Source organism: Lepisosteus oculatus, chromosome 1 (genome assembly GCF_040954835.1).
Source record: "Lepisosteus oculatus isolate fLepOcu1 chromosome 1, fLepOcu1.hap2, whole genome shotgun sequence".
NCBI classification, from domain to species: domain Eukaryota; kingdom Metazoa; phylum Chordata; class Actinopteri; order Semionotiformes; family Lepisosteidae; genus Lepisosteus; species Lepisosteus oculatus.
The window spans coordinates 76,659,240-76,679,570 of record NC_090696.1 but is presented as its reverse complement, the minus strand read 5'-3'; the positions used below and the strand labels follow the sequence as shown (position 1 = coordinate 76,679,570).

Here is a 20,331-nt window from a genome sequence, read left to right as displayed (position 1 = left end):
TAACTGGGTAACACCCCTACTCTTCAAGAAACGCCCTGGGATTTGTAATGAGAGATTTGTAACAGAGAGTCAGGTTCACGGTTTATTTGTCTCATCCAAAGGACAGCGCCTTTTTACAGTACGGTGTCCTCTTCACTATACTGGAGCATTAGGTCCCACACAGACTGCAAGGTGAGTGCCCCCTACTGGTCCCACTAACACCTCTTACAGCAGGAACCTTAGCTTTTCCCAGTAGGTCTCCCATCCAGGTACTGACCAGACACACACCTGCTGAGCTTCAGTGGGCTGCCAGCTGTGAGTTGCAGGGTGATATGGCTGCTAGCAACATTTAGCCCTTCTGCAAGCTCCGTCCGATGACAGCCTTTCAGTGCTTTGGGATTGACTGAGTCTCCAGATTTAAAAGGCACAGGGTCAGCTCTTTTCACAATCTCCCTACACCTCTCCATCGTGTCCGGGAAAGGCTTTAGCGTCTGCAGGCACTGATCCATGAGGGGGAAATTACTTACCAGGTGATCTGTTCTTTACCCCAGGAGAAGAGATACTTGCAGCAAAGGAAGATCACTTTCTCATGAATCACAAATGATCCCTAGAATCCCCAGTTTGTGCATATGTACAATCTCAATCACGGCTTTTTAAAGGCTGAAAATTAGTGTTATTAAGCCACTCTGATAATATCTTAATAACTACATGTGTACTGGAAAACAGCATAGGAAAAACACGGAGCACTGTAAATGGTTCTGCAGTTATGGCACATCAGACCATCTAACTAGACATGTATCTCACGTATAGCTGCTTTTCACTGATGCTGTTTTGTGACAGACTCCTTTGTAACAAGGAATCTGCAAATCCAGTCAAAACATTCAAATTGATGACAAAAAAGAAACAATATTTTTATATACTTTCCCTTTTCAATTCATGAATAGAAGTTGGTACACATAACAAGAAGGAAACTTCTATTAAATTGTAGTGTCACAGAGTACGCAACGAATGTATTTTATGTCAATTTGTTAAATACATTTACCATTTAAATAAGGTCAATCTGCGCTGATTTCAATAGGTGGCAGCAGTGGGCAGCTGCTACACCCCGAAGGGAGTGAGCTGTAGGCTGAGATTTCAGACTTCTTCAGCTTTTCCTCGGGATGTTACACTTCGCTGCTGAGGGCTGCTGGGTTTGCTCCAGAGCTCTGCTCCACACTCTGGGCCCGGAAAGCTGCACCCTTTCTCTGCGATCCCTCGGTTCCTCTCCTGCCCTGCAGCCCCTCGTGCTCCTCCAGGACTGGAAGGCTCTTGCAGACGAGCACACCCCCACGGCCACAGGATGAAGGTTTGGATCATTATGACCCTGGTTCTCCTCTGTGAGGAGTTTCAAAATGGTGAGCATATAGATTTTTGTTGTTGTTGTTGTTAATAATGATGTTTTAAACAAAAAATCAGCTCTTTCCAAGCTTAGTTGGACTGTTTTGCAAACAGGACTTTTTAGGTGGCTTACTTAGTGTATGAACCCATCCTCAGTTACCTGAAGCTTACATTAATGTATGCATTTGCATTTCTTGTCCTGTTTCATTTATGGAGTAAGACAGAACTTGGAAATACAGTATATGCTTATTCTTTGATTATTTACTGAAGGGCCAGTAAAACAAAATGAATTATTTCAAATGTTTTTTCAAAAGATACATCACAGCACATAATAGGAGTTTTTAAGTTGTTGGAATCCTTTCGCTGGCCAGAACTAGTGCAGTTCTTTGTTTTCCCTGATCATACCTCTCAGCTGATGTGATGTGCAGTACAGAGCCAGTCTTGTGACTTCCCTTAATCTGCAACAGGTGCTTGGTTTCAACCTATTTTTTTAATCACGGAGGAGTACAGGCTTGTGAAGAGATATTTCCAAATGCATTCACGTGTATATTTAAATACATCTAGGCTCTAGAACAGTTAAAAATAAATTTGTCTTGGACTGCTGACAGACGGCGCTCAAAAATTAATGCTTTGCCCTTCTTAATCCATTCATCTTTCATTTCAAAATACACCTCCAACTGAGATGAAGGCTGAATTGAGTCCGGTTTTATACTTCATGTGCCAGTTCTAAAAATATTTCCTGCTATAATGTTTGTACAGCTGTGTGGAAGAAATGTTGTTTGAGGTATTTTCCAGATGGCCATTTGGTACAGCAACACTAAGATAATTTTCCTTGAGTAGTGCCCGTGCAACACAGACGGTGAGTTTACAGTAGCATCAGGAATAGAAATGATAGCCGCTGAAGAGCTGAATCCATAACATAACGAAGAGGAACACAGAACTGACAATCCCTCTGCTCACTAGACTGAAATACCAAAAGACAGGGCATGTTACTGACACATGTTACAGATCATGCCTCCTCATCGTTCTTCCTCACAACGAAAGGATATGACTCAAGGAGTGGGTAGACATGTCCCATAGCCAGCTGCGCAACTTTCCACCTCTTTCCCATCTGCAGTGTCTCCACAGTTTGCTTTAGTTTAGTAGCATTGGATATTAGTTCTTGCGCTCTTCTGGGCGGAGTTAAACGAAGACGATCACATTGATTGTTGGTTCCTCGAATTTGTTCGCTGGCTGTCTGGCTTTCTTGAAGATTATATGAGTAAGATAAGATAAGGAGAAGAACCACTAGAGTGTGCAAGTCTGTCATTTCACATCACTCTTGAAAAAAGATGGAGAATAATCAAGGAAGATCTTTCTGTTTAATGCAGAATGTCTCCTTGCTTCCTAACCATAAATTCAGATTTTTTTATCAATGCGTTTAAAAAAATAAGCCATTTACTAAGAATCTCCTCTAGTTCTTATATGAAATACATCTTGGGAACTGGAAAAATTCCCTCTCAGAAGTAACTGGATTTTGTGCTGTTTCATCTTTTTTTTTTTTTACTGGAGAGCCAGCTCGGTTTCATCAAAAGATCATAACAGAACTGGGCTGATCAGGCAGTTTACTGCGACGCATGCCATTGGATATTTCTCACCTTTAACTTTTAGGAAGTCCAGCCTTTGTGATAACTTTGTGGTGTATGAAATAAAGTGCATTTTGTACAGCCGCAGGGTCTGTAGGACAGCCCGCAGTTAAACCTTGACTTGCCTGTTAGCATGACGTCTGACTCATGGGAGACTTCCTCCTTTACCATGGCAGCGCTTTCCGGACTGGGAAAGCTCATTAACTCGTGAGACGCTCTGTTCCAGGCCTCAGCCAGCAGGGTAATCCCCGGAAAGAAGGAGGCAGGAGACAGAAGAACAGGTCTGGAAAGAGGAAGGAGAGCGAGTCCGCGGGCAAGGGCCAGTCCATCCTCACCCAGGTCCTGGATAAGGGGCGTTTCCTCAGGCTGGTCGACTCCTTGACGCTCAGCTCCGGGAAGGACCTTGAGCTGCGTTGCAAAGGCAGCCGGATCGGATGGGCGTATCCGACGTACCTGGACACCTTCAAGGACTCCAGGCTCAGGTACTGCTCCGCTGGGGAGAGGGAAAGTTGAATTATACCACTGCATGTACCTTATTTACGAGGGAACCGAAGATCAGGAATTTATTTTAAAAAAAATGGGAATGCTTTTGTTTTAATTAGGCTAAAAAACATTCTAATAACTCCTACATAAACATTACACGACATGATGTAACATGCATAATCCTCTACAGCTATATCTGGAAAAGACGTTACTGGCCTGTGGTTATTTTGTAACGAGACATGGTTTCAGCCGTGAGCTGAGAGCAGGCGTCTAGTTGGAAAGAAGGCAGGTGAGCACGACAGGGGACACCAGTAAGGTTCGGGTCAGGTTAGTTTTACGTAATGGTTGGGCTTCCACATTCAAGAACCTGAAGATGGGGGGGGTAAATATGTTGGTACCTTAGACATTGCATTGCTTACTGTACACATTTTCAGGTTTCATCTCCTGGAAATGAGATCATGAATGTCTTCAGTCACGTAGAGGGACTTCTCTGGCAGGCCCATCCAAATGCAGATTATTGCATAGACAACCAAGGGGCAGCACAGTTAAATGATGACATTAATTCTGACAGTTGTGAAAATGTACTGGTTTTGCCCCAGCTACTGATCAACGGGTGTCAGGATGGTTTCACATAGGCAGAGTCATTATTCTTATTCGCTCTGTCGTGTTTATTTTATTTTTTTAAAGCTGATTCCTCCTCTAACAGAAATAACTGCATCTGAAATGAACTGCGTTTGCACAAACCCATCCTGGACATATCGCAGCAGGTTTTACCAGCGGGAGACATTCCCACAATATATTCTTTACATGTTTAAAGAGTGTAAAATGTCCTTATGATCATTAACACGTCAGTCAATATTAGACAAAACAAGCTGACAGAAGAGGCCGTACCCAGTGAAGACAGGACCAGAAAGACATAAAAAGGCGTAAATATCAATGCCAATTATCAAAATGTATTTAATTCAGTCACATGTACTTGGGAAGGAGCTGCACTGTGTGTATGAACAAGCGTCTTCTTTCCTTCCGGGTGAAATCAGCATCAGGCAGCAGGACAAGTACAGCCAGCTGATCCTCACGTCCCCGGTAGCCGCGGACACTGGGGAGTTCAGCTGCTGGGCCCTGCTCTGTGATGGCGACGAGTGCACCAGGGACACGGACAGGACCTCCAGCGCGTACATCTACTTCACAGGTGAGCAGGCCAGACGCCAGCAGCGCAGAGCAGACAAACCGCTGCAAAGCCGCGAGACCTGGTTCCCAGAGAAAAGAGACGAATGCCCTGGCTCGGCTGTTTGGTTGGATCCTAATGGATGCGATAGAGGGGCGAATGGATTAGAGGTTATTTGGCGAAACTCTCCTGGCTGAGAGGATAGCAGCCTAAATGCAAGGGTGAGACTGACTGAACCCCCCCGTCACTGTCACAAGGAATGAGTCAGGGAGCAGCTGCAGGGGTGCAGATGGGTTGGCAGGAGAGCTGTGTGGTCTAGAAGGCAAGATAAATATCTACACAGATAAATACTGGATACATTGCAGATATCAGCAAGATTAGGATCCCAACGTCCTTCCTATCTTCTGTTCTTAACTCCATAACTCACAAAATTTTGCTAAATAGTCCCATTTTTTCAATGTTTTTTTGCTGTTACATTAGTGCTACGTTTAGCTTTGCTTCACAATCCCACGTGTTGCCTCTGTGTTGTGCCGGCTTAGGAAAATCAGCGCTCTGTGGGGGCTGTCCGAGGGTGACAGGCCATGCGCCCGGCCAACACAACTTACGGGTATAACCATTGCAGTTGGTCGTTGTTTCTCGCCATTTTTTCTCACCCCTCAGACAAGGATGAACTGTTCGTCCCATCGACAACCCATTTTGACATCATCTACCTTCGGCCTGACAAGCCCTCCGTCATCCCCTGTCGAGTTACCAGCCCTCTGGCCAAGGTGACGCTGCACAGAGAGGTGCCCCCAGGGGAGGTGTCTGTGGATGGGACCCAGATCTCCTACAACCCCAGGAAAGGCTTCATCATCCAGCAGCCCAGCCTGGAGGACACTGGCATATTCTACTGCAAGGCTGTCTCCCGCAGTACACCACAGATGTCAGTCAAGTACCAGCTGCTCTACGTAGAAGGTAAACTGTTCTGAAAGACTGGACCCACTCAGGTAGTCATCCTCTCTCAAAATGCATCCATTTACAATAGCTGCTCGACACAGGGTCACGATGAGCTGGAGCCGGACAAAGGCAGGACGCACTCTGGACGGGACGCCAGTCCATCGCAGGGCACACACATCCTCACACAGGGGAGAATTTAGACATGCCAATTAAACAACACAGCACACTTTTGGACTGCGTGCCCAGACACTGCACCACAGTTATCCTGCTAAATCAATGAAATGCCCATCTTTTCTAAGACCCTAAAAATGGAATACATTAGTGATGCAAAAAGAGCTATACAATCTTGAAATCAGGCATTAATTGTAAATATTTGTATTCTCTGCTTTCAGTAATGCATACTACAGTAATTGCCACAGTTTGAATATGTGAGCTGCAAACATGTCGTGAGCTCTACCTGTTGTAAAGGGTCAAGCAATCACTCATACATGCCTTAAAATAGTGAAGCCTACAGTCGGCCAATACCATTGCGTGTACGGCACATTGCCCTCTGCCGCTGAACAACTCTGCGTTAATAACTTGCCGACATAAAAAGGTGATTTTTTTTAAAACTTTGCCCGTATTTGTTTTACACCGCTTCCTAAACTGTAAAGCTTGGCTTTTGAAAAGCACCAAGTTCATCCCCGTCGACGTCGGCCTGACTGGGGTTTTTTTTTTAACGTCTTCCCTGCCTTGACTGCAGTTCCAAGCGGCCCCCCCTCCGTGACAATTGAAGCCTCCTCAACGACAGTGGGTGGGGGCGACAACATCAACGTCACCTGCACGGTTCTTGGGGATCCAGATGTGGACGTGGACTTTGTGTGGACCTTCCCCGGACAGGTGAGCTGTGCCCTCCGCTGCAGTTTCGGTCACGGGCAGGGGTGGGAGGGCTGGGGTCTATGAGGAGCAGCAGCAGCTACATGCTTGATAAAAACAGCCCGTACCTTTCTTCCCATGTCGGCCTCCATCCTACCCCCCCCACCACCACCACCGCCATAGTCCTCCGGCACTCAGACCTGCTTCCCTTCAGTGTCCTTTACACCAGAACGCTCAGCTCAGCCAAGCTCTAAACTTGCAGACTTAATGACCCCGAGCAGAGCAGCCTTCTGTGATAACAGTTCATCAACCGGACCAGTTTACCTAGGGAAACCTTTGTTTACTTCTACTTAATGACCAGCAGCATCCTGCCCATTTCCCTTTCACAGATAAGAGGAGACAAGTTAGGGAGAAAACTTAGTCCAGACATCTCTAACCTCAGTCACTTTCACCTGCAGCTGTAACAATGCAGGATGATGATGAATGATGAATGATGGATGCCTGCAACACACTGTTTTTTTGTTGCGTTTTGTTCACACATGGTATACCTCATTTATGTCTGTCTTGCAGCATAATTTAAAATCTCAAATTAAAATTATTGAGCTAGATGCACGTTTTTCATTAATCTTTAAGCAAATCCAACTAGTTTTTTAAGCTTTGTATTCAAAATGTTAACTCAAAACTGGCATTTGCTGTCCAGTTAGGTATTCCCGATGTACATACAGTACCTATTACTAGATTATTACACCCAGGAACGAGGTAGGAATGTGTAGGAACGACCACACTGTTGTTCTTTGTGATATGGAAAGGTAGTAAGACAGTGCTGGAATAAAACACCTTGCGTTCCTAAAACTGGAACTTGGCTATAGTTCCCTAAAATTTCACAACAGTTTAGGAAAGTTTAGAAGCCTGTACTATATGCCAGAGTACTCAAAAACTGTGAATAATCACAGAATTGATGAATACCTGCAATGTATCGGTGTGCTGGGTCAGTAAAATCCATTTTTCTATTTTGGTTAGAGTAGATAGTGTCACTCCTTGTATTGGTTGTCCTTCCTATACTATAGACTTGCATTTTGTTTATTCCCTAAATTTAGGATCAGAGACCTGTTAGCATTACAGAAGCCTGGAGACTGATAAACAGAGGCTCCGGACACACAACTCGCATTTCACAGAGTGTGATCGCTGTTGAAGATATCGAGACTATAGACTTTGGAGACTACATCTGCACAGCCAAAAATATTCATGGAGAGACCTCTGTGGCTGCCCAGGTAGCCTCTTATTAATAATATGATTGTGAGAAAAAGATGGCAACATAGTATTGGTTCCTCTTTGTATCACCATTGTTTTCCAGCATTACAATTCCTGCAATGTGGCGGCATTTGCGTTTGTTAATAATGTCACTCAAGCCGTCGAAGGGGTTCATTTTTCCCAAACAAAATCACAAGTGCAGCGTTCAATAAGTACTCCACTCCACTGTCAAGCTGTGGAAAAAAAAACTCAGAGGCTGTTGTCAAGAAGAGGGTTATTATTTGATTTGACTTCACTGCGGGGTTTTTGAAGAAAGGGAAATAAAAAGTAAGGTTATAAGATCTTTTTAAAAAATAAAACAAATGGGCCTTCTAGAGCAGTACATTTCAGCCCAGTAAATAAAGAACCTACAGTACTTTAAAAAAAATCTCCAATTACATACTTCCTGGCACAGCAAATTGCATGTGTTACTGTTTGACTTGTCATTTCAAAAACACGAAAAAAAGCTTTTGTGGAGTACCACCCACCCCCCCCCCCACATAAGGTACAGCAAAATGCTTGGAATCTGAATGCTTTTTACTGAGGAATTCCAACCAGCTGGGTGGAAATCGTTCTGATAATTCCAATTTAGAAAAAGAGAAAATTCACCCTGTAAGCTACCAACAGCCTACTGCTTTATTCGAGTCGTTTGGAATTTTCTGCTTGAAAAACTACCTTTGAGACCAGCTCTTGGAACACAAGAGTGAAATATGCACAACTGCACAAGCATTCCAGTTTCTGGCAGAAACATGAAAAATAGTTGATGGTTGAGCTGTGCTTGAAGTACGCCTGGTGCTAATTGACTCCTTATGTGGAATGCAGGCACAAGCCTGACTGTTTCGGATTCAACATACTGTATTTCTATTCTACTCCCAAAGCACAGAACCCACCCTGCCACTTCAGTTTGTCGGGACTGTACCGAAATGGTTCTGGTGAAAACAATTTACAGTATTTAATGTACAATATTTGACTATCACTTGGTTATTATAAAATACTCCTGAATAAAATATTAGAACATGAAAAGGTCTCTTTTTTTCCCCAAAGCTTGAACTGCTTTCAGACCCACTTGTACATGGATACATGCAGTACAAGTGGTGTTGCAGAGTGAAAGCTACAATGTGGCCTTATGGGTTTGATGTAATAAATACTGAGCGATGGTCACACAAGAAGGTATTTTAATGAGCTACTGATGACAGAAAACATTTGCACAAGAGCATAGGTCTGATTTTGAAAGGCTGTGTGGTAATCTGGGATTCCCATTGCAATGAAACTCTATAGGTGAGGAACTGTGGGAGCACTTTATGGTAACAATACTGGAAGAAAGCTAAGAAAGTCCTTTACAACCATTTGTACAAACTATTACAGGCAAACAATTGTTCAGAAATATTCATGAGACAGTTCCAGCTTCAAGTGCAGAGCAGCAGTCTAGGTGGAGAGAAGAAAAGTGAAAATGGTGAAACACCCTGAGTGACTCTAGAACTGAAGGGACTCTCCGCAGATGCACCTCAGTAACAGTGGTCCCGAGAGGTGTCAAATCCGGGTTTGCTACAGATTTTATTCACGTTGTTGTATCATGGGTATAATTCATGGAGGGGTTATGATGTTTAACAGCTTCATTCATGTTACTACATTCAAGTGATATTTTATTTTACAAAATTTAAAACGTGTACAGTATGAGTTTCACCTCTTGACTTGTTTGGGGAACTTCCCATCTAAACTTAGCTTTATAATATACACATTCCACATATAAATCCAGGACTTTTTTGTGAGCATGCAGCCCTAATCTCCATTAGTTCTTCACAAATGAGTCTTGCTTAGAAAAACTGCATCAGTCCACTTGGGAATCCAAATGCTGCACAAGCCCCTTTTCCTCTCAATTCGCAAATTAGAGCAAAAACGTAGAATGAACAGATTCACATCAAACAACAAGAAAATGCTTTTCTTGTTTTTAATAATTGTTTAGATTAACAAATTCAATGTTGTTAGCTTTTTTAATTTAAATATTACAGTTTCAAATTAACTTTGAAATCAAACCATAAAAAAATGAAATTCCGAATGATCTTTTAATACTTATAGTTATGACTTTTATTAATAATTGCATATTTTCAACAGTTCCTACTTTACACACCAACAAATTCAACATCCACACAGTTACCTTTCTGTCACCTATTCAGAAACCTTTCCTTTTTTTAAACCTGAACGCACGCGTTAAGGTAAGCTTTTCGATAAACTCTAGTGACATCATTGCAAATCGGGTTAAAATTTCGACAAGAACAAAAGAATTCTGAAAGCAAGCTTCTCCGGACACCCCTCAGTGAGTGTTCGCAGCTACAGTGAGGTGCTCCTGTGGTCTTCAAAACACACAAAGAATGTTTTTATTGGTCCCATGATCGGCAAAAATAATCCCTTTCATCTAGTGCGCTCAGAGACCGTTTTTAGATCCTGTGGTCATACAGCGCTCAGCAGACCCAGGGTTCACACGTCTAACACAGTGAAGGTGACACACATGGATTTTAATGTATACTGACCGGCAAAAGTGAGCCTTTGGCTTCATCTTCAGCAAGCTTTAACTGTGCCCGACCAGCTGGGGGACCCATATGGAGTAGCAACCCTCCAGAAATGGAAACAAAACTCAAGCTGATGTAACACTCGATGAGTTTCTATTGTTCGACACGATCGGTTAGGGAGATGCTGGGGTATGTACCCACAGTGTTCCCCGTCGGCCCCAATCCGATTCAGAAAATCCAATCCTTACCGTATCTACCCCCCCAAAAAAAAGCTAACATTCTGGAGTGAAATGCATACTGGTGGCACGAGATGGGGAAAATTCTGCACCTGAGGCTGCAAATTGCTCAGTTTTAGAACAGTGCTCAATCCTCAAGAGGTGGATATGGGATTATGAATTACTGAATTGAACTCTGGAGTGGCCCTTTTGAGTTAAAGCAACCATTAAAATAGTATTAATGGGATAATATGCCATTTCAATATGCTAATGTTTAAAGTCTAGGCAGTGCACTACAAGTTTAAGTCTTAGTTTATTTATGTGAAAATAATGCAACTACATGGAAATCCTAACTCTCGACAATATTTGCTTCACAAAGGAATGGGTTATGCAGCAATAAAGGTTAAAATGGCACCGTTCTTTACATCAGAGACAAACGCTACCTTTTGCCATTAAACTAATGCTACACTTGACAAGAAAGCCCGTCCTCACAATTTGTGCAAAATGTAAGAGCTCTCCAAATAAACTGCTGAACCCTGACTAAAGTGGCCTGAAAGCAACAAAATCATGCTGACGTGTATAAAAAGCAAAGCAGAAGTTAATACTGAAAGATTCAATTTTTGGTGTCACAAAAGGGAGACCTTTGGATGAAATCCTCTTTGTCTGCCATCACACGGGGAGGCAGGGACTTCGATTTGATACAGGTCTTTGCCGGAATTAAAAAGTCACTTTTTTAAAACAAAAAGCATTTTGTAATACGTGTATTTCTTAATAGGCATGGACTGCAATAAAACTTTTGTGGTCAGTATGCATTTAAATGTCACAATTCGGATACAAAACATAGCTAACAGTCATGGTCATATAGGTATACAACAAAACATAGCTATGCAAAAGGCTGGAAAGGAGAAATGTTTCAAACTGAAAATCTAACGTGTAACGTGGTTTTGCATTTTTATGTTAGAATGGAAATATATTTTATGGAAATCTTACAGTTCACATATTTCGGAAACTTGCTCATTTGTTGTAACTAAACTCACTGATGGCAGCCTTACACAATGTGTATCCAAAGTGCTAAAACCAATTTCACTCACACCGCACACCAACCTGCTCAGAAACGTCTCTTCTGTGAACACAAGGAAACTGAGTGACAAACACTGAGAAATTATCTACAGGCCCTGAGATTTCCCTTCCTCCCCCCCCCACATCAGACAAAAAGGCAAAAGAACAAGACTGCTCTTGCTCGTAAGTGCTTCTGTGCAACGTTGTCTTTATAAAGTCTTTATATCACTCTTCTTCTCAAGAATCAGCAGAAAGGATATCCATTTCGGATCTGTTCTTCTCCAGTTCACGGGTCATGATCACACATGGCTAATATAGCTTGTTTCTCATGAATAACACTGTCCACATGTTTCAGGGGCTCCCAGGAAGCCCGGCTGGGGCGTTATCTTGGCGACACGGGGGGGCTGGAAAAGGCGCCGGAGTTCCTGGGAGACTGGAACACCCCGGAGGGGGAGGAGGGCGACAGCCGGCGCGGACTGCTCAGGTCCCCGTTGTGCAGCTTCCAGAGCAGCTCCTCGTTCTCCATCGACAGCCGCTTGTTCACCTTCGACTCCTTCTCCAGGGACTCCTGCAGAACGGCCTGTTCCGTCGAGAGCTGCCTACGGACACGGAGAGAAGCGGCGCCGGCTGTATTAAATCGTCACTTTCATACTTGAAAACCGACTTCTTCGCCGCACGCTTGCCGCTGATGAGAGCTTCGATCTCATTTCGAGACATGCGGCACCACAGAGGGGGACTGAAACTGTCAGGTCGGCATTTGAAGGGGAAAACATGATTCTGAACCACAGAATTAACAGCAGAGCGGACGTCTTGAACACACAATTCTGCCATTTACCAGGCTTTGCACATGAAATACAGCACTGATCTACTGCATAAACTTGTCATTTAACAAATTCACCTTACCTGAAAACCAAAACCAGCTTGAGCTTCTTACTGGTTTGCTGTAGGTTATCTTGAGGGAATACACAATTATGCATTACCTCCGTCCCAGATGGAATAGTGGGAATTAATGAATGAAATATTTTCACTGATCACGATTCCACCCATTCAGAAATGCTTCAAAAACAAATAAACCTTATTTATAATCTTTCATTGCACAGCACAGACTTGGGGCTTTACTGTTTCCACTTTGTGCTTCTCCTTCTTGATTTTCACAAGGCTCGACACCACACAGGTTAAACCATCTCATCACCTATGCCCAGTCACCTCTCACTAATGAGCTGATTGAGCAAAGAGCCCTGCAGTGCAATCCATCAGCTCCTGCAGTTGGGATCAGGAATCCAACCTAATTGCTGTGGCTAAGGGACATGCTGTGGATGTGTGTGCTTACCCAGTTCACTCTGCTGTGGGCGGTAGCAGGTGGTTAGATATTAAGGAGATAATATGAGTATCTTTCATCTGCATGCCGTTGAAGTACTGAGAACAAACTTCTAATTTGGAAAGGGTGCACCATTAGTACACAGCTAGGAACCCATTTCCTGCATCTACAGGACCAGTAACAAATCATGCAGCTCATGCTGTGACCTGACCCCCACACACGCAATTCAGTACACTGCGTGTTAGAGGGCACAGTCGGCTGGTGACATTCTTTTTATCCTTGGCAAAGTGAAGCTGGCTAATGGAAAGATTTGCATTTATTTTTTTAATTTGCAAGCTTTTACATAACATTACCTAGAAGATATTTTTAAGAACTGTAATGGAACGCTACTACTGTGGATGTTCAAATGCGCATTAGCTTATTAAAATGCAACACATTGCCTAATTAGTGGTTTCATGTGCTAAGTGCACAGCTACAATACGGAACAGGTAAATGTCTGTTCTAGTACTGAATATTTGCTGTTGCAGGTGGTATTGCAATACTTGAAATACTGAGGCTGTGCTCATGATTTGCTTCAAAACTGCAGGCTGCAATGTTCACGCCCCAGGGACGAGCGGGAGGCTTTCAAGATGAAATCCAAAACACTTTTAAACTGCCTCAAGACTGGAGTTTCCTCTACCCACTTTCCCACTGCATCCCGGGTGCAGGTGTGCCGCGAGAGAATGAAAACCCCAGCTCCAGCCACGGCGGATTAAAAGAACCGTGTGCGGCGTCGGCTCTGCTCGCCGTCTACGACGGAGCCGTGAAGGACCAGGGAGCAAGGAGGTTACCTCGACAACGCTGCATGTTTATCCATCCTCGCTTTCAGGTCTTCGTTTTCTTGCTGGACCCTGTTCAACCCTTCCTCCAGTTTGATGTTTCGTTCCATCTAGGGGACAGAAGAAAGGTGACCTCTCACCCAGCTCTACAGCCACGGCCATAGGCGGCAGGAATGTACACGCTGACAAAAATGGACACCGAATATCCACAAAGCAGTTACCAGATCTTTAACCGTAGGGTCTTTCCCGGTGTGTCCAGTGGACGGAGAACACGCATGGAAACGATGTAACTTATGCACATTAGAACCCATAAAACCCATTCCCATGTGCTGAACACGTTAAGTCCTGGTTCATATGTTATTATTTTAGCTAACGTGACCCCAAATGACTTCTATACAGAGGTGAGGGGGAAAACGATGAGAAACCACAGTACGTACTCTGACAAACGGGTGCTCACATTAGATTTTTTTGACATATGAAATGTTTTCTTTGTTTTGTGGCATAGGGCTGTAAGTCTGAAGTGAGTCGGCCTCTAAAGAAAACTACTTCACATCAGGGAAATGGTATAACGACATAAAATGCAATTAATAACGTGCTGCGTTAAGAACACTCACTATGCCGTATTTTCTTAAAACAGAAGACCAAATCCCAAGCAATTTCCTCCGAGTTCTTAGAATTTAACTCACCAGTTTTTCCATTTGGATAAGCTTTTTATCCTGTTGGTGTAGCTGCTCAGTCTTGATATCCAAAACCACTTTCAGACTTTCCAGCTCCTGCTCCAAATACAGAGTGTGGGAGTCCCTCTGAAATGGAAAACAGGAGACCTCACAGATCTTTCAGCTCCGTGCTGCACTCAAGTCTCTCATCCCAGACACCAGCACTGCCTTGTCAAGGCTGGTGACACCGGGGATTAGGCAACAATAAGAACAGCCAAGTCTGACAGGCAAGAGGACCAAAAATATTGTGTTGCACTTGGTTTTCAAAACTAAGCATTCCAAAGGTTCCTGTAATTAAGAGGCAATTGCTTTATATGCTATTTATTAAACACCTGTTACACAAAACTTCTGATAGCATCCCATGAAACCAAATGCCTCAATGCAAGAAATGTTTCAAATTTACAGATAGGAAAAAAAAGTAGCTGATTTTTTCTGTAGTAATGAGACAACCAAGATTCACGTGATTTATTTTTAAGCATTATTCTGAGAATATGAAACATTTCTCTAAAAGATACTTAAAACTCTTTATGGACTATCTACGCTTTCAGATTAATACAGAATATTGTGGATGCCAGTGTGCTCGGCGTGACTGGGATCCGTAATTCAGGACTCAATAGTGATACAGAAGGGAGTTCCACTGGCAGTGCCCAGTGCCAGCCTGACCGCATGGCCTGACATGGATGCAGTCCTGGGCCTCACTGGCTGCCCTTCCTGACGTGCCGACGTCCCAGCAGGAACAGCACACGTCCTCCTGCTGCTCGTGCAACATTTCCTGAAAGACCCCAGTGTGGCAAAACGCCATGGATTCCCTGCCGGCTCGATCTGCACCCCACCGAGCACCTGGGGGACAAACTGGGACGGCTGGTGGCACCTACGGCTCGGAGACCGGCGAATGTGCTTATCCTGGCTCTGCGAGGGGACGGGGTCGAAGCACGCGACAGGGGCTGCTCATGCTCCTTGCCTGTGACTTTCACAGCAGACCCACTGCTGACGACAACTTAATACAGCACAAGGAATTCCCCTACAGCATTTCTGACACGTTCAACTGCTACGACAAACATGGAATACCATTTACTAGAAGCTGAAAGAAATATAAGAACAGAAGACAAACACAAAGAGGCCATTCGGGCCAGATAATCTGTTCGGTAGTTAGTAGCTCCTTGATCCCAGGATCTTATCCAGTCACTTCTCTTAAACAAGCCAGGGTATCGGCTTCAACAAAATGGCCGGGCTGCTGGTTCCAAACCCCTCAGGTTTGTTTCCTTTGATGCACAGAACAGAATTCAAACACCATGTCTTTAACAACAGCATTTACTATAAAATCCAGCAGAGGGCAGTATGCATCGTCGATGGATACCTCAACCTGTCAACAATACCTCAACTGACGACTCGACTGTTGGTTAGAAACGTGACCCACTGGCAGATGGACACCTGCTGAAAGCAGATTAACTTTAAAATAGGTGAATCTATGGCTTATCCCAAATTTCCAGTGGGCTGGTGGTAGACATGAACCAATAAATGTGCTCTGCTTGACAGGGTTAGCCCTAATCGAGCACTTCGTCTGAAGCCATCCACCAGGGAGATGTCGCCCAAGCGACGCCGGAACGACGTGGAGAAACTCCCGGGGAGTGAAAGCTGCCTGGACTACATCTTCCTGCACACGACCTGCTCCCTGGAGTCGGCATCGGTGTCCCCAGTGTGGGGCGGAGAGGTGGCTCTGTGGCTCAGGATCTGCGCCTGTGGCTGGAAGGTTGCCGGTTCAAATTCCGCGGCTGGCAGAGGAATCCTACTCCGTTGGGCCCCTGAGCAAGGCCCTTAAATCCCAACTGCTCCAGGGGCGCTGTGCAATGGCTGACCCTGCGCTCTGCCCCCAAGCTTCTCTCCCTGTCTGTGTGTCACATGGAGAGCAAGCTGGGGTCTGTGAAAAGATGAATTCCTAATGCAAGAAATTGTATAGGGCTAATAAAGTGATGTTATGTTATTCTACTGCAGAGGGTGGCCTGCACAAAGAGAACTGTATCAGTGCTATTTGTCTTTGAATGTGTGAGGGAGTAATCCGGCACACTGCAGTGCTCTTCTTTCGAGATCACAATTCGCAGAGAAAATAGTCCATCATAACTTACAACACCTAGAATCTCATACAGTCAATTTTACTGTTACCTGATTCTTGTCCATTAAAGCTCTCCTCCTTTCTTCTTCAGCTTTCAGCTTCTCATTTAAAGAGTCATTTGCAGCTGTTAATTCATGAATCTGCTCCTGAAACACAATCAGATATTTTTTGTCAGCCGTTCCCTTGTTACAAGGTACTGCAGCAGCCTGCACTAAGACAACACTACTAACAAGAAAAGCATCAACAGACTCTGCTTGGTGGAAATAAAGTGTGTGTGACTGATAAGACCTGAGCTCCCAAAGGGATCTGAACTTTTCAGCCTTTCTTGTAAAAGGACCCAATTTAATGGTAAAAGCTTCAGGCTTTAGATTCTTTGTGCTAACACTCCATTTCTCACCTGGGACAGTGAGAAATGTTCTGAGGATCACTGTGCCAAATAAACGAACCCTTACACCACCGCTGCTTAATGCTAAAACAGTGGATCTCGGCAGTGAAATGTTGATTTATGAGTCACTGCATTCTTCGCCATTATTTTCTTTTTCTCTTCCAAAAGAGAAATAAAAAATCACTGTTACCCTTGAGCGCTAGTCAGGAATTTACATATTTACATTATTCTCCAGAGACTTCCTTGATCAAAAACAATTGTATTAAAAATCCTTGAAACCTCTGTCTCCGTGCATATCTGAGATACAGATCAACTACAAGTTACACTAAAACCCGAAACTACAGCACGGCAAATCCTGCACTCCTTAAGGCATGAAAAAATGTTAGAAACAACAGGTTTTTCTCTTCTAACTCATTTGCTTGCTAGAAGCTAATCAACATGAGTCTGCAGGCTCTTTAAAGCAGCAAGCCAAGATATTGGCTTCAACAGTATAGCTGGGTAAATTGGTCTATATCCCTACAACTCTTTGTGTAAAGAGGTGCCTAATATTTTCTGCTGTCTTGTAATATCCAAATTGGAAATAGAAGGGTCTATGTTAGCATTTTTCATCGTAGCTGTAAACTGACTATAATTCAAGCATATATCCAACTCAATAGATTATGAGTTAATGAAGGAAGGGATTAGTTATGAAATTATAAACCAGGGGTGTGTGATTTTCTAACTAAAGGAATATTAAAAAACTGGAAGACTAATAATAAAATGTCAAGACCATGTTGCTCAGCTCAGGCCAGCTGTAAGGTTTTAAAGTAACAGTGATTTTCAGGAGGATACCATCTTGCAGCTACTGATGTTTTCTTTAGCAGTAGTCAAGTGGTGCCTTTGTCACGCAATACTTATAAAAGTTATATGTTATTGCAGGTTAGACATTCATTTTTGAGATCCATTTAACAGAACACAAAATAGTTTATAGTAAATGTCAGCTTACACATAGTGAGGATTCAGTATCTTGAAATGATTTGTTGAGAGATTGCTTTTCCAAGTCCTGAGATATCTTGAGGTCTGAAAAAATGCACAGAGATGTGAAACAAAATACAGAGATTTACGACAGCAAATAAAATGGAAACCGTTTTAAAAGTCATGCTACATTACAACATCATTCTGTAAGATGACTCCAGTTTAGCTCACATTTTTGAGTGTCTACAGTTACTGGACAAAGTTCAGTTGAATATTTTCCCAATACAACGCAACATGCTTAAGGCAGGCTGTAAATGGGTAAGAGGACAGCCACCATTTGAGAAAATAACTAAGTACTTCCCTTCCTTAGGGCTAGATGCATTTCTTTATAAGGGCAGGAATGCACAGGTATAACCTGTATCCTTCAAACAACATGTATACGTTATATGCAAGAAACTTTAAAAGGAAAATGGAGCAGTTGGTCACAATTGACAAACTCCACGTTTTGGTGTAATTTTTCCATTTAGAAATCAGCCTTTTCTTGACATTTTTATAATCACCAGACATTATGAAGGGGAACTTGCCTTCTATAGAGGTTTCATAATGCTGTTTCAGGAGCTCAATCTTCTCGGAGTGCCTGGTCTCCAGTTCTTTCCTCAAAGATTCATGCTTTGAGCCTAATTCATCAACCTAGAGAGGCAGGAGAACAGAAAAGAAAACTGTGCTGCATTTAACTTTTTGGGAACATGGTTTTGAAACTGCAGATCCCCGAGGGATAACATTAAAAAACATCTCCATTTCTAAAGCATATGGCTGCATGACAATATCACTGTACTATCATAAAACATGTTGTCCCTTTTCAGTAGCAAGATGGGATTTTGTGCAACCGGCATCATAAATCCAATGAGCAAGGGACACCAAACTACTTGAAATAAATCACTGTTTCATATCACATTAACATACTGGTCTCATTATACCATACCCCTGCCATCGCCGATTGACGAACTCAGGGTGTATTTCATCAGAATGGTATTCATTCGGTGAATCACACTTTAACCCAAATAAAATGACATCGCAATACACACAAGGGGAAAAGATATTGCAGAAATTTCTCTCGTGTTGGTCAATCCCTTCTCCACATGTACTCTGCACTTGGAACCCAGATTATATTTTTGGACATGTCAGGTAAATTAATGCCAAGAAAATTCAACGAGAGTCGTCTCCAGTCTTTGACACATTTAGTCTGCTGATTAACGAACTGCCCTTCCTCCAATACCTATTGACTGGATAAGAGAAGGTTGTTTAGCATGTTTGCTCCCAGGATTTTGAAAATATCCTCTCTGAAGAGCGCATCCAGTGCACACTCTCATCAGAGAAAAGGGAATGGCAGATGGTAGTTGAATCGGCTGCGGTAAAGGTCACTGGTGTCGTTTCAGGTCAGAAAACCAGGAGAGGTACACCCACGCCGACTGAAATTAAGTCTCAAATTGGGTCGCCCAATACTTTGTATTTATGGCAACTGAAGTGGTTCTCCTGCTGCTCAGCTCCTTTCTCGTTCCGCGTCTTACTCTGCTGCGCAGTGCATATAGCTTCAAGACTGCATTCGCCCCAGTCCTCCAAGGAGAGACCCGCTGACCGCACTCCCCCCCCTCCATTCACCTCAGACAGCCCCTTCGGGATCCCCGCAACCCCTTCCCTGCCCGAGGACGTCCCGCGCAGGCGTGTCCGCCGAGGGGCAGATCAGCGGGGACAGAGGGAATGCCTTCCGAAGACGACTTGAGCCCCAGTCACCCTCCGACCCCCGACACCCGACCCACCTGCTGCTGCATCTGCGCCTTGATCTTGTCGGCCTCCCGCTGGTAGGCCTCGTGCACCTTCTCCCACTCGGCCGCGTAGAAGCCCCGGAGGCGCTCCTCCAGCTCCGCCAGCTCGGCCCGGTGCTGCTCCTGCAGCCGCTGCAGCAGCGCCTCGTACGCCCCCCGGAGTTCATCCCGCTCCCTCTCGAGCCGCTCGCACGAGCTGGCGGTGCCGACTGCGCGGCGACAGGGGGGAAACGGGACAGCCGTCAGCCCCGCCGGGACCGCACCGCCGCCACGCGAGGACAGACGCGGGGCGGTCACTACGGAGGGGACCGGGATACAAAGACGGAAACCCACAGAGCTACCGCTCAGGAACGTGGATTCGAAACACGGACACAGTCCCCCAGCAAGGCAGATCCCATTACCGTATCCGACACGCAGGAAACGGATTCTGTTTCCAAGTGAATATCGCCACCTACTGGTCCACAAACCTCTTATATCGGCAACCTGGTCTGATCTATAACAGGGTAGGATGGGGGAGGGATTTTTCTACAGACTCTACTACCTTTACTTTTCTATTGCTTACATTTCACTGGATAAAAAAAAGAAAGTGGAACACTTGGAGATCACACAAGTTTTTAACGAGTTAAAAAACAGCTTCGTGTCCTATCCTTGTACATTGTGTTTTGCAAAAAATGCCGATTGTAAACAGAACAGTTTGCTTATTTCATAAACTTCTC

General features: G+C 44.1%; 2 protein-coding genes across 7 annotated transcripts in view; one reads left to right on the top strand and one right to left on the bottom strand.

Moving 5' to 3' along the window:
* Window positions 1–1,109: 1,109 nt before the first annotated feature.
* On the top strand, window positions 1,110–8,733 carry pdgfrl (platelet-derived growth factor receptor-like). Its single transcript, XM_006630112.3, has 6 exons — window positions 1,110–1,373; window positions 3,208–3,463; window positions 4,502–4,653; window positions 5,290–5,583; window positions 6,308–6,444; window positions 7,518–8,733. The coding sequence occupies exons 1-6, from the start codon at window positions 1,319–1,321 to the stop codon at window positions 7,704–7,706; spliced, it is 1,083 nt and encodes a 360-aa protein (XP_006630175.1). The 5' UTR covers window positions 1,110–1,318; the 3' UTR covers window positions 7,707–8,733.
* A 132-nt stretch (window positions 8,734–8,865) lies between these two features.
* The window catches only part of LOC102684121 (microtubule associated scaffold protein 1), a 71,460-nt gene continuing 59,994 nt past the window's right edge, over window positions 8,866–20,331 (bottom strand). For all 6 annotated transcript variants that reach the window (XM_015345670.2, XM_015345671.2, XM_015345668.2 and 3 more), the window contains 7 exons: window positions 19,610–19,824; window positions 18,377–18,482; window positions 17,824–17,897; window positions 16,504–16,599; window positions 14,314–14,430; window positions 13,640–13,737; window positions 8,866–12,090 (listed from right to left, as the gene is read on the bottom strand). In XM_015345670.2, the coding sequence (XP_015201156.2) occupies window positions 11,874–12,090; window positions 13,640–13,737; window positions 14,314–14,430; window positions 16,504–16,599; window positions 17,824–17,897; window positions 18,377–18,482; window positions 19,610–19,824 (923 nt within the window). In that variant the 3' untranslated portion in view covers window positions 8,866–11,873. The remainder of the gene's footprint in view (window positions 12,091–13,639; window positions 13,738–14,313; window positions 14,431–16,503; window positions 16,600–17,823; window positions 17,898–18,376; window positions 18,483–19,609; window positions 19,825–20,331) is intronic.

Coding starts and splice junctions, on each gene's coding strand:
- pdgfrl (XM_006630112.3), top strand. CDS start 1,319: ATGAAGGTTTGGATCATTATGACCCTGGTTCTCCTCTGTGAGGAGTTT. Junction 1,374..3,207: donor CTGTGAGGAGTTTCAAAATG/GTGAGCATATAG, acceptor GCTCTGTTCCAG/GCCTCAGCCAGCAGGGTAAT. Junction 6,445..7,517: donor TGTGGACCTTCCCCGGACAG/GTGAGCTGTGCC, acceptor CCCTAAATTTAG/GATCAGAGACCTGTTAGCAT.